Source organism: Mastomys coucha, unplaced genomic scaffold (assembly GCF_008632895.1).
Source record: "Mastomys coucha isolate ucsf_1 unplaced genomic scaffold, UCSF_Mcou_1 pScaffold23, whole genome shotgun sequence".
NCBI lineage: Eukaryota > Metazoa > Chordata > Mammalia > Rodentia > Muridae > Mastomys > Mastomys coucha.
The window spans coordinates 23009317-23020383 of record NW_022196906.1 but is presented as its reverse complement, the minus strand read 5'-3'; the positions used below and the strand labels follow the sequence as shown (position 1 = coordinate 23020383).

At 42.7% G+C, this 11067-nt stretch overlaps 1 protein-coding gene across 6 annotated transcripts in view; it reads left to right on the top strand.

Moving 5' to 3' along the window:
* Positions 1-7552, top strand: part of Ntm (neurotrimin) — a 958983-nt gene extending 951431 nt beyond the window's left edge. For 4 of the 6 annotated variants that reach the window (XM_031343904.1, XM_031343902.1, XM_031343906.1 and 1 more), the window contains 2 exons: positions 1775-1807; positions 5734-7552. In XM_031343904.1, coding sequence (XP_031199764.1) covers positions 1775-1807; positions 5734-5834 — 134 coding nt within the window. In that variant the 3' untranslated portion in view covers positions 5835-7552. The remainder of the gene's footprint in view (positions 1-1774; positions 1808-5733) is intronic. The other 2 variants (XM_031343905.1, XM_031343903.1) reach the window with 2 other exon arrangements.
* Positions 7553-11067: the final 3515 nt, after the last annotated feature.

Here is an 11067-nt window from a genome sequence, read left to right as displayed (position 1 = left end):
TTTTTTTTTTTTTTTCCTGCGTGTGTGTTAATAGATCATTAGCAAAGGGAACAGCTACATTTTAATCAAGATCTTACTGTGATGGAAAGTGTCATATCTTCTGGAATTGGAGTTATTGGTGGTTGGGGAATTGAATCTGGGTCCTCTACAAAAGCTGGCAGGGCTCTCAACCACTCAGCCATCTCTCCAGTTCCTCTCCTTTTCTCCTTTTCTCCCTCTCTTCCCTTATTTTTTGCTGGTTGTCCTGGAACTCACTATGTAGAACAGACTGGCCTCAGACTCACAGAGATCTTCCTGTATCTGGCTCCTGAGTGCTGGGATTAAAGGCATGTGTAACTGTACTCTGCTTGTTTCTTTTTCTGATACCTAAGATATCACTCAAAGTTTAGAGCTTATGAGTACCATTGGCTTCAGAGGTCCTGACAAGGTTGATACTTCTGGACTAGCTAGACACAATGATAGAACATCACCATGACAGGGAAGATAGTGTCAAAAAACCTGTACCTCCTCTTGATACTGGAATAAAAGTAGTCCACAGTTTACAAAAGGAACACCATGCCTGCAATTTCCCATGGTGTGCTAAGCAAAGGTTGGGTGAAACACTCTGACATAGAAAACACCCAAAAGAATGAGTTCTACGTAAGGTCAGAATAAGTATCAATTTGCCCTGCATCTTTACAGATGCTAAAGAATTGAGTTTATTTTTAAAGGTTGCACCAGGTAACCAGGGTTGGGGATGCTGAATGGGATCAATTATGTGTTTGTTTCTGGATTTTCCGCGTGGTTCTTAAAGCAGTAATGTGTGCCTTCCCTTTACTCCTCTTTCTCATAGTTCCAGGTCTATATAGAAGCTACTTATGCCCACAACTCTGTGGGTAATATGCTACAAGAGACCACAAACTTGCACTGCTTGTCTGGAACAAAGTCTGTATGGTTTCTTTAATCTCCATCACCTACATTTCCAGGCTTCCCTTTCTTATGGCCATCTTGCCTCTTGGTATAAAGATGCACATACACCAGCCCCTCCTCAGCTTTTGGACTGTTCAAAGGACCCATAAAACACTCAAAGGGACTGTATGCTAAGCACACAAGACATGTGGTTACCACATCTGGCTTTCTGCCCTCATCCTAGTTTTACCTATGACATTCCTTCAGTGGAAAAATACCAAGTCACTTCTTACATCTTTACGTATTCAGTAGATCTTCTTAAGATTGCAACTATACACTTAAATCAGGACAGTTCACAGGCCTGGTGCTTTTAAAGAATAGATTAAGAGACTGAAGCACAGTAACTATTCATCTTACTGCAAACATGGAAATTACAGTTGGGATGGTCTATATGGAAAACTGTTATCTCACTAAATGTGAAGATTGCTACCCCCAAAAGGGACTCCCAAGGCATCCAAAGCTTTGATGATATATCCAGATGACCAATGGCATGTGTCCCTGGCCAGAGAGAAAAGTGAAAGGTGAATGATTATCATAAGTCAAGCCATAAACTTCTCAACTGACCACAGAAAAGGTGAGAGAGCCCTGAATATCCTTCTGAGAGCTTGCAGTCAAGGAAAATTGGGGCTCTTTATAATCTAGTCAATGGAGGAGCCTCCATCTCTTTTTAAGTACTTACAAGGGTTTCCAGAGAGTCCCAAAGGTGCAGCATAGGTACAAATGACACTGTCTCAAGGGCCCAGACAGAAGACCCATTTCAGGGCACAGTAAGCACTACAAGCTGCTTTCTGCCTTAACAGTGGCTTATTTTTAATTTTTTTTTTAGAAGTGAAAACTACAGCCCTGACCCCTTGGAAAGGTTTGTATATTTATTTCTCAGGCATCTGATGCCTTACTGGGAATGGGTATGTAGTTTTCTGCACCTGAACCTAGATGTCTTCTTCTTCAAGCTCACCCTCAAGCATTCTAGCAGAACCTCTCCCTGATCTGCTCTTGTTAGATTAACCCCACTCCCAATGAAGTCATATTTGACAAATTGCTTCCACTTGCACAACTTTAACTGGTCTGTATGGTGGTACTAATGAGCATCTGCTATAGTCAAGAAGAGCTGGGTTCTGGGATCCTGGCAGAGGGCTTGTCTTCCTCATGAACCTCTCTCTAATGCAACAATCTTCTCAGGCCATCGCCTTGCATGCTGCTTTTGCTCATTTCTTTCTCTTCCTCTCTAACTCTGAGCCATAAGGAAACTGGTGGGAGGGAGGGGGGCATGGGAGGAAAGGGGAGGTTCTCAAGTGAGTCACTGGGACAGGAATAAAATATGTCTTATTTGAGGCTTTCAGGGCAGCCAGATGTTTCCGATGGATAATTGACACTGCTCACAGATCTCTGAGACCTTAACTGTCCAAGTAATTAGTCTCTTTAGGCCTCTGCTGCTCTCTAATGAGATAGTGGCAATAAAGGCATCCAATGTGGAATGGAGGCGTGGCTGGATGAAGAACAGATGCCTCATCTGAGTGACCATGTCACTAGACAGATGGAATAAGCTGTCACTTCCCTATCATCTACTGGAAGAAGGCCGTGTACTTAGCAGGCTGTGGCTTATGTCTGCCTAGACCAAAGATCCTCACCCCATGGCATTCTTTCCCTGTGGTATTTTCCCAGTATTTGCTCAGAGTGGGGCAGGCCAGCCTTTTTGTAACACCCCAGTGGGTTAACCATGGACCTCACCCTTCCCTGCAGATACATGATCAGAGCAGGTGGGAAGCAACATTTGGAAACACATGTCAAGGGGCCAAGGAAGGCTCTTTAGACTCTCAAAAGGAAAGTTTCTAGAAATTCCAAAGGAAACGGCAATCCCCAGCTGATTCAGGAACATACTTAGGCACTTTAATAGATCCCTAGAAGTCCTGATTTCCTGATCCTGGAGCTTTTGTTTCCAGGTGTAATGCATCAGTCCTGATGTCTTTAGTGACTTTGTTGGGCAGAGTTAGAAAAGTGGGGTGATGTGTGAGGTTGGGTATTTTTAAACAAGTATAATTTCAAAAAAAAAAAGGAAAAGAAAAAGCAAAAGAAAAGAAAAGAAAAGAAAAAGGAAAAATAGAAGCACAAAGTACGAGTGGAGATGTCAGCATTAGTCAGGGCTCTCTCCTTTAGTTGGTAAGTACTGAATACCTCCATAGCCAGTGAGATACATATCCTGCAATTAGGAAGCCACAGCAAGCCAGCTATGATGTGATGCACCTATAACCACAGAAGCTGGGGTCCTGAGGCACAAGGATTAAGATGTCAAATTCAGCCTGAGCTAGGTAGAGAGATCCTGTCTCAAACATATGAACAAGAAGCAGAGGAGGAAGAAGGAAGAGTTCTAGCTCTTCATAGCACTTCAGAAAACTGCATTTTGGACAAATAAGGAGACTTAGAATATTACATTTTGGGGTATTGTTTAATAGCAGAATGGATATGTTACTGACAGAATCAAGGAGTATTGTCTATACCACTGGAATCCAGAGTAGAAGTTGAAAATGAATAGGAGTGAATTAAATGAAGTTTGTTTCAGACAAAGGGCTAGAGAATGTGAGCTTATGAAAGAAAAAGAATATGTGTCTGTCAAGTGCGAGCCTCTCTCTCTCTCTCTCTCTCTCTCTCTCTGTGTGTGTGTGTGTGTGTGTGTGTGTGTGTGTGTGTGTGTGTGTGTGTAAATGTGCCCACAGTCACCAGATTAGAAGTATTTAAGAAAACATGGCAGGAAAACACCCTAAGTTGGCAGATAGCAGGCCGATCATACATTGTGATGGTAAACGTTCTACTAAGGAGCCAGACATTTTTGTTAAGTCTGTAGGACTCAACTGGAGCAATCTGGAGGTGTGGAAGCATTACTCTGAGATTAATGTAAGGGATAAATGTGAGACATACAGGCAAGCCATGGCAGTGGTAGCTGTTGAACTCTGTGACATGGAAGGTGAGCATGCAGCTGCTTCTTCCAGCAAGTGTAGGGAAACCACTTACCTTGAGCTGCCTATTTCCTGCTAAGTCAAGTTTTTCCATAGGTGCTGAAAAGACAGCCAGGGCAGGAAGGAGAAAGAGTATTTGCTTGGAGTGGAGGCAGTGAGTAGTCTGGACATGGTCACTTGGGCCTGAGTAATAACATCAGGGAGGCCCTGTGAATTTTACTGAGACAGCCCTTCTTCCAAGGAAAGAGACATATTCACAGGCACTGTTCTGTTTTCTGTAGTGGACTGGATTAGGAGCTGTCTCTACAGATGTCCTGTTTCCCAACATAGTACTGAACCACAATGGACTCTGAGGACTGTACCAATGTAACTAAGCAAGAGCATCAGAGAGCACCGAGCAGAGCTACCAGGCTCTGCTCGGAGGTTCCAGGTTGGACACAAGGTGTTTACCCTTATATGTACTTTTATTATATGGTAGCCTGGCAGGGCCTCTGCTGGCTCTGTTTGGCTTATGGCTTCTGCCCTTCAGTTAAATATGGAAGAAGGGAATGAAAGACAAGAGGAGCACCCATGTGTTCTCAGAGACCTACCATTCTTCTTGGCCATGGTAGATAGCTGGGCAGAGAGGGTGGGACTGAATGAAGGTATGCTGACTTTGAATGAGGAATGGACTTTAAAGCTGAATCTCTGAGTATTCCGACAGCAAAAGAGATAGAAGAAAATAAAAGGAGTCCTGTGCTACACTCTGTGCTCTGATAGAATACCAGTAGACTAAGTACACATGACCTATTTTTAATTGTGTTGAACAAGGCACATGTAGAAGGATTTAATGGACCACTCACTTTATCAGGGAAAAAATGGAATCAAGATCTTATAGACAAGTCAGAGACAAGGGCCAAACTAGAAAGAATAGAGTAGTCCAGATTCCCTCGAAGTATTGCAATGTAACCTTTTTCCAGGGGGTGGGTGGTGTCAAGGAGTGGCCCCTCTTCTGTGAAAAGAAGGAAAGAGGGCAAAGGCAGCAAGGAGTGGATATAGGAAGGACACTTCTAGTGCCACCTTAGGTGGAAAGCTAGATTCTAGAAGTTGTGAGCAGTAGGTGACTAAGCCTAAATGACAACCAATTGAAAGATAAGTCCTCAGGGTTTTCATGATCATGCCTCTTCATTTCCTGTGTCCACATGAACGCTTTCCATGTCATGTTGCCAGGATCATCTCCCTACTGGGCACAGAGCAGAACAGGGTTCCTTGGGGGGGGGTTCAGCACGGTGCCTTAACATTGCCAAGAAGCTGTACGATTCTTGTGACCAAGGCTAACATAAAGTTGGACAGTTGCTGACCTCATAGGGCCAAGAAATGCAATCCTGTGGGTAGTAGCTAGACCTGAACTTCCAGGGCTAGACAGGATAATCCCACATGCAATCAAGAAGCCTGGTTGAATGTGGTCTGATTTAACCAGATGTGACACCAGTGCTGAGCTCCTTATTCAGGCCATCAGGTTTTGGCGGTGTTCAGCTGAGGACAGGGACCGCACATGGTCACCAGTACTAAATAGCTCAGAAAAATTCAATATACCAGAGCAGATCAGAGGAGTGCCAATCAGAGGCCTCGTGTCTGTTCATTATGTATCTAATGCATCTGATTTGTGACCTCATGTACTATTCAATAATCACCACTTCCTCTTTCCTGGAAGTCCTTGGACCCAAGAGCCAACCAAGCCCAGAAGTTTTGTCTGAGGGAGAGCCTCAGCAGAAATAACGCCAGACTAAGTGACTGGAGGGGAGCTTCCCTGTCTTACAGCAGGTAGCTTATGACATGTGTGTTCTCTCCACAGGCCCCGGTGCTGTCAGTGAGGTCAACAATGGGACGTCAAGGAGGGCAGGCTGCATTTGGCTCCTCCCTCTTCTGGTCTTACACCTGCTCTTCAAATTTTGATGTGAGTGCCCCTTCCCTGCTGGGGAGAGCTGCCGCCACTGCATCTCAATACAACAGCACTGCAAAACGAAGCAACAAGTCAGAATCAAATGAAATTCCGAGAATCACAGCCAATGAGACAGAAATTTGAGGGAGGGGGACAAAGCATACTGTGGTAAAGGGGAAAAAAAAAGTTTAAAAAAGGAAATTTGAAAATTGCCTTGCAGATATTTCGGTACCACTGAGTTTTCTTTCTTTTCCCAAGTGGGAAGAAGGCACACCTAGCTTGGACCCACCCACAAGCTGCACTGAATGACCTCTCTGTTGCCAGGGTGGCCAAGGGCTCAGCCACTCTGCCCACTAAAGTGCCCCACCATGGAACATTCTGGAGTTGGCCATCCCAAATTTCTTGGGTCCATAGACACAACAAGCACAGCGCAAGAAACAGGAGCCTGGATGTGCCATGGAGGGCCCTTTGGTGGGCTGTGTGATAATGACGTGTGTCATGAAGAGTAAAATCCGAAGAAAAAACAAGAGCAAAATAAAAGAAAAAGAAAAGAGAAGAAAAAGAAAGAAAGGAAGAAAAGAAAGAACAAAATGAATGAAACAAGACAGCCTGACAGCACTATAACCCCACAAGTAACAGTCACAAAAGATACCATTAAGCTTTGGTTTTTCATTTTACCACATGGACATCATGGATAATAAGGGATTCTGATTCATTATTAATTTTATTAATTATATTTTCTGATATGAGTCTAGAACTTAGGGCAAAAACAAGAGTCAAAACGAAAACTACACAGGCAAGGGTGAAGGGAAGCTTGTTTAAGTGTTAGAAGCAAATAGTGTACTTCTTACCTAAGTTTACATCTGGTGGACCATTCGCCAGGCACTAACCACCTGGTGAGGATTTGGCAAGTCCACCAGAAACACATGTGATTTAACAAACACCTCCACCAGCGATACAGATTCCTCTTCATTGTTGCAGACAGTACTATGCTATCTATACACTACTTAGACACGGAAGGTTGGTCTGCACTCTATCTTGGTTTGTTGGCTATGCTTCTTTTGATGACATATATTATACAGTATATATATATATATATATACATATATTTTTTTTGTTAGAGTTCTAGCCATTTTCTTTCTCAGCAGGGTCCTTCTCAGACATTACTGCATGCTGTATATGGCGTTAGCTGTGTGTTGATCTTCTAAAAGATGATAGGGTTTACCGGTAATTGTGTAATCAGCTCCTTCCTTTTTTGTTTCCTTGGGTTATTTACATGTCAGAGACATTTCTACAAAGCAGAAAGGACAACAGAAACAATAACTAATACCAGGCGCAGCATCTTTCCAGGTGTGGCTCTCTGAGGAGGAGGCCACCAGCTTGGCTTCTCCATCACACCTTGGGGCATTAATGGACAGCAAGCAACTGAAACAACTAAACCAACCGTAATCACTTGCTTTAACCCATTGTGGGAATCCCTGATGCCTTTGTGACTACTGGAGAACTTAATCCTCTTGGTTTATTTTATTTAATTTTCCACCTTCGTGTGAGTGTGTATGAAAGAGAAGAAAAATGCAGTTTTTAGGTAACCATTTTTTTCCCTTTCCCGAAGTCTTAGGGACCAGAGAGGCCTCGGGGAGGGGTTCTGGATGTGACGAGGGAAACTGGGATTGGGGGATAGGGGAGGGATGGGTTGTCTCTGACTTGACATTAAAAAGTGTTCCATGTCCCTCTTCACCTGGTGTGATACCTTATTTGGTAATGGGGCGGGGGAGGTGAATCTGCCTGGCTGGCTGAAGGACAGAGGTAGAGTGTTACAAGCTCCTGAGATGCACAGGAGCTTGCCTTGGCAAATGTTCTCTTAATAAGACAGTGGAGTTTGAACTACCTCCATTCTCCCTGTGGATGCAAGGAGAGCCAAAATTTCATGTGAACCTTGCCTTCAATACCTTCAGAAAGTCTCTTTGGAAGCAACCACTATCCTGATGTTCTTTGGTTTCCTTGTAGGTCAAATGGTCAAGTTAGTCATGGCTACTAGTTCCAGTGCATGAACTCTTCTTAAGTGTGGGTGAAAAGACAGGGCAGAAGTTAAAAGCAGAGAAACATTTATCATGGTGTATATTAAATAGCCCCAAATCTTACCAATTAATTCTGATAACTGACTGCCTTCCGTGTCTGCCACCACCAACACCAACACCCAAATTTCACCTATAGCCATAAATTAAGAGAAAAGTAAGAATTTAATACAACAATATTCAAATAATTCTAAAGTTGATTCTAGAAATGAAACACACAGAAGATTGCTTGTGAGTTGGTAATGAGGTATCAGGCTGACCTTGAATTACTGTCATGATTTCAGGGCTTAGCTTGGCCTAATGAGAGTCAGGATATTTAACAAGAATGCTGACATTTGCAGTTCCCACTAGCATCACTGACTTGGGCTTACTTACTTTATGTCTCTTTGCCCCACTTTGGCCGTATACCCCAACTACACCCTCCATTGGTAGGTACCAGGTACCAGACAACTCAAGAGTGTAAGGAATAGGCTACCAAAGTCTCATAGACTTCATTTGCATTGACTTTTCCCCTCCCCCTGACCCAGAACTACAGGAAGTAAGGGGCCTTGAATTTTCTTAGCATGAAAAGTATGGGTGAAAAGGCAGGGCAGGAATTAAAAGCAGAGAAAGATTTATCAGCAGCAGTAGGTAAGGAAAGTGGGTGTTATTTCCAAAACAGTGCTCTCCTCCAGCCAAGAAAGTATAGGAATTTTATTCTGGGAGCCTGTAGCTATTTATTCATATACAGAAGTACTTTAGGGGTGGGTCCACAGTGTGTTCAATTTTCTCTAAGCGTAAAACTGCTCTAATAAATAAAGTCAATACTTTCTTAATTATGCAGGAAACAAAATATGAAAGTGCAAAGTGAGACTTTTTTCTATCCATCCTACACCTCTGTCCACACTGGGAGATTTGGCTTACAGATCACAGCTCACTGGAATCAAGGAGAGAAAGCACAGGTGACTTTCTTGTTTCTAAAGTAGAAGCCAGAAATCTCCCTGAAGAGCATGCTTCAGCACATCTGCAAAGATACACTCCCCTCTATTCATTGAGACAAGACAGCTGCCAGCCTCTGTTTGAATAGATTTCTCTTTCAAATATGCAACTACTAGATATCTTTGAATAGCTACCCTAATACTACTAGCTGACATTACAATACTATTGTTACTAATTATAACTCATGCCAACCTATGACCACCATACCCTGGATTAATGTCAGCCAAGGCCAGCATTGTAAGTTGTCCCTGACAGGTAAGGCTTGAGTCTACCACTGTCAACCCATGTTGCTTTTGCCTGTGGCTATGTTGGTGATCAGGTTATGGAAAAGAATGTTCTTGGAGGACTATTTCCCATGGCTGAGGGGTTCTTCAAGCAGGAAACCTCCTTGAGATATCTTAGAAGTGAAAGTTTCTTCTCTGGTTAGCAGACCCATGAGCCCCATATTGTTTGGGAAATTCACAGTAGATAGCATTCTCCTTTCTAAGCTTTCTTGTAAATTTACAATTCATCCCAGGGGGAGAAAGGAGCTGACAGGTGCTGATAGGAACAACAATTAAGCCTTCCTTTGCTGGAAACAAGAATGTGGTAGAGTGTTTATTAAAATGTGTGGAAACAATCACCCAGAATAGAACCATGGTGAGTTTTTCTTCCTATCAAATAGAGTATAAGCTCAAGTATACTGGACCACTTGTGACTTGGAGAAAAGTCACCATTAAGAACTATTCTATCCACTTCAATGCTAGGGTGTCCCACTGGATAATTGTAATTAGGGAAAACCAAATTACTATGCCATGGCAGCCTCTATGGATGCAGAAAGGACAGCTGTAGAGGAACAATCCCTAAACATTTTCACCAGCTATTCCTATAGAATATTGTTCATCCTCCAACAGAATAGCTGCTCTCATCCAGACACACAGATGTGCAACATCTTTCTAGCCCTTGTAAATGAGTCTCCTACACATATACTCTACCCAGTGATACCAAAGATCTACTTCCAAGCATGGTGAGTACCTGTTAATGCTAGATCTTCCCTCAGATCAAGATACTGTACCAATTCTGGGTAGTGTTCATAAGCAGTGGTGTGGTAGTGATCACATTGTGTGCTATGCCTGCTACTGCTGAATGCCAGTTATTGTTCTTCAAGCAGCAGACAAGTGAGCACCCAAGTCTGCCAAAATGTGTTAATACATTCCACTGGCCTCTTCCATCTTTATCTTCTACTTCCTGGACTTTGAGTTTAGATGGGACAACAAGCACTCAGGTTAATCACAAGAACCTACTACATAGAAATGTTTGATTAGCAAGTGTAGAGAGTGAGTTCAGAAAAGCATGGATAATTTCCTGATACTACAATTGTTAATAGAAATAGGCTATTTGTGAATAAAAGATAACAGTATATAAAAAGGGAGGGTTGTGGGGAACCAGCCATCTCTGCTCATGCAAACCACAGTGCAGGGTGGTAAGAACTGCTGGGTGCATCAGTCTATGCATGCCAGTCATTTGCCTGCCAAAGACAATCAGCTTAAGACAATTGGCATCAGTGGTGTCTGATAAGGGAAAAAAGAACCATCTATTTCAACTAACAGATTTTAAAATTCTAAGCCAAATTCCAGAGCTGATTAGACTCAGACCTTGTTCATTGGTATTTGATGGTGTGGTTAGTGTATCCTCTGTTATCCCTTGGCTACCCAATCAAGCCACTCAAAGCAATAGATCTTCCTTCTCTCTATTCTTAATTCAAACATTATTTCCATGAGCACTTGACTTCATCCTCTTGTAAGGCAATACATGCAAATTAATGTCTTCATGATTTGTGAATAAGGACTCTCCAAGTCTCTACATTCATCTCCTACAGCTCCATGAGTCTCCTCATGCCCTGTATCCTGTGAATAGAACCTTGGTAGGCAAGAACCCTCAGTTTCTGAGCTCAAGATGAGCTCTTCTAATTCATGTCTGAAGCATTCGGATACAGCAGCCTTTATGAAGGTGACCTGGTTTGGGTTTAGTTTTCGAATGCTGACTTTATTTCCATGCAAGCCGGCAAATAATTTGAATAATTTCTTCTGGCATATGGTGAAAGTATGTGAGTTCATCTCTATGTTTTGGAGGTGGCTAATGTCTTTTAAACGAATATTCATCTATCTATGCATCTATCATATATTTTATTAAAATTTCCTAGAGTAACCATAGC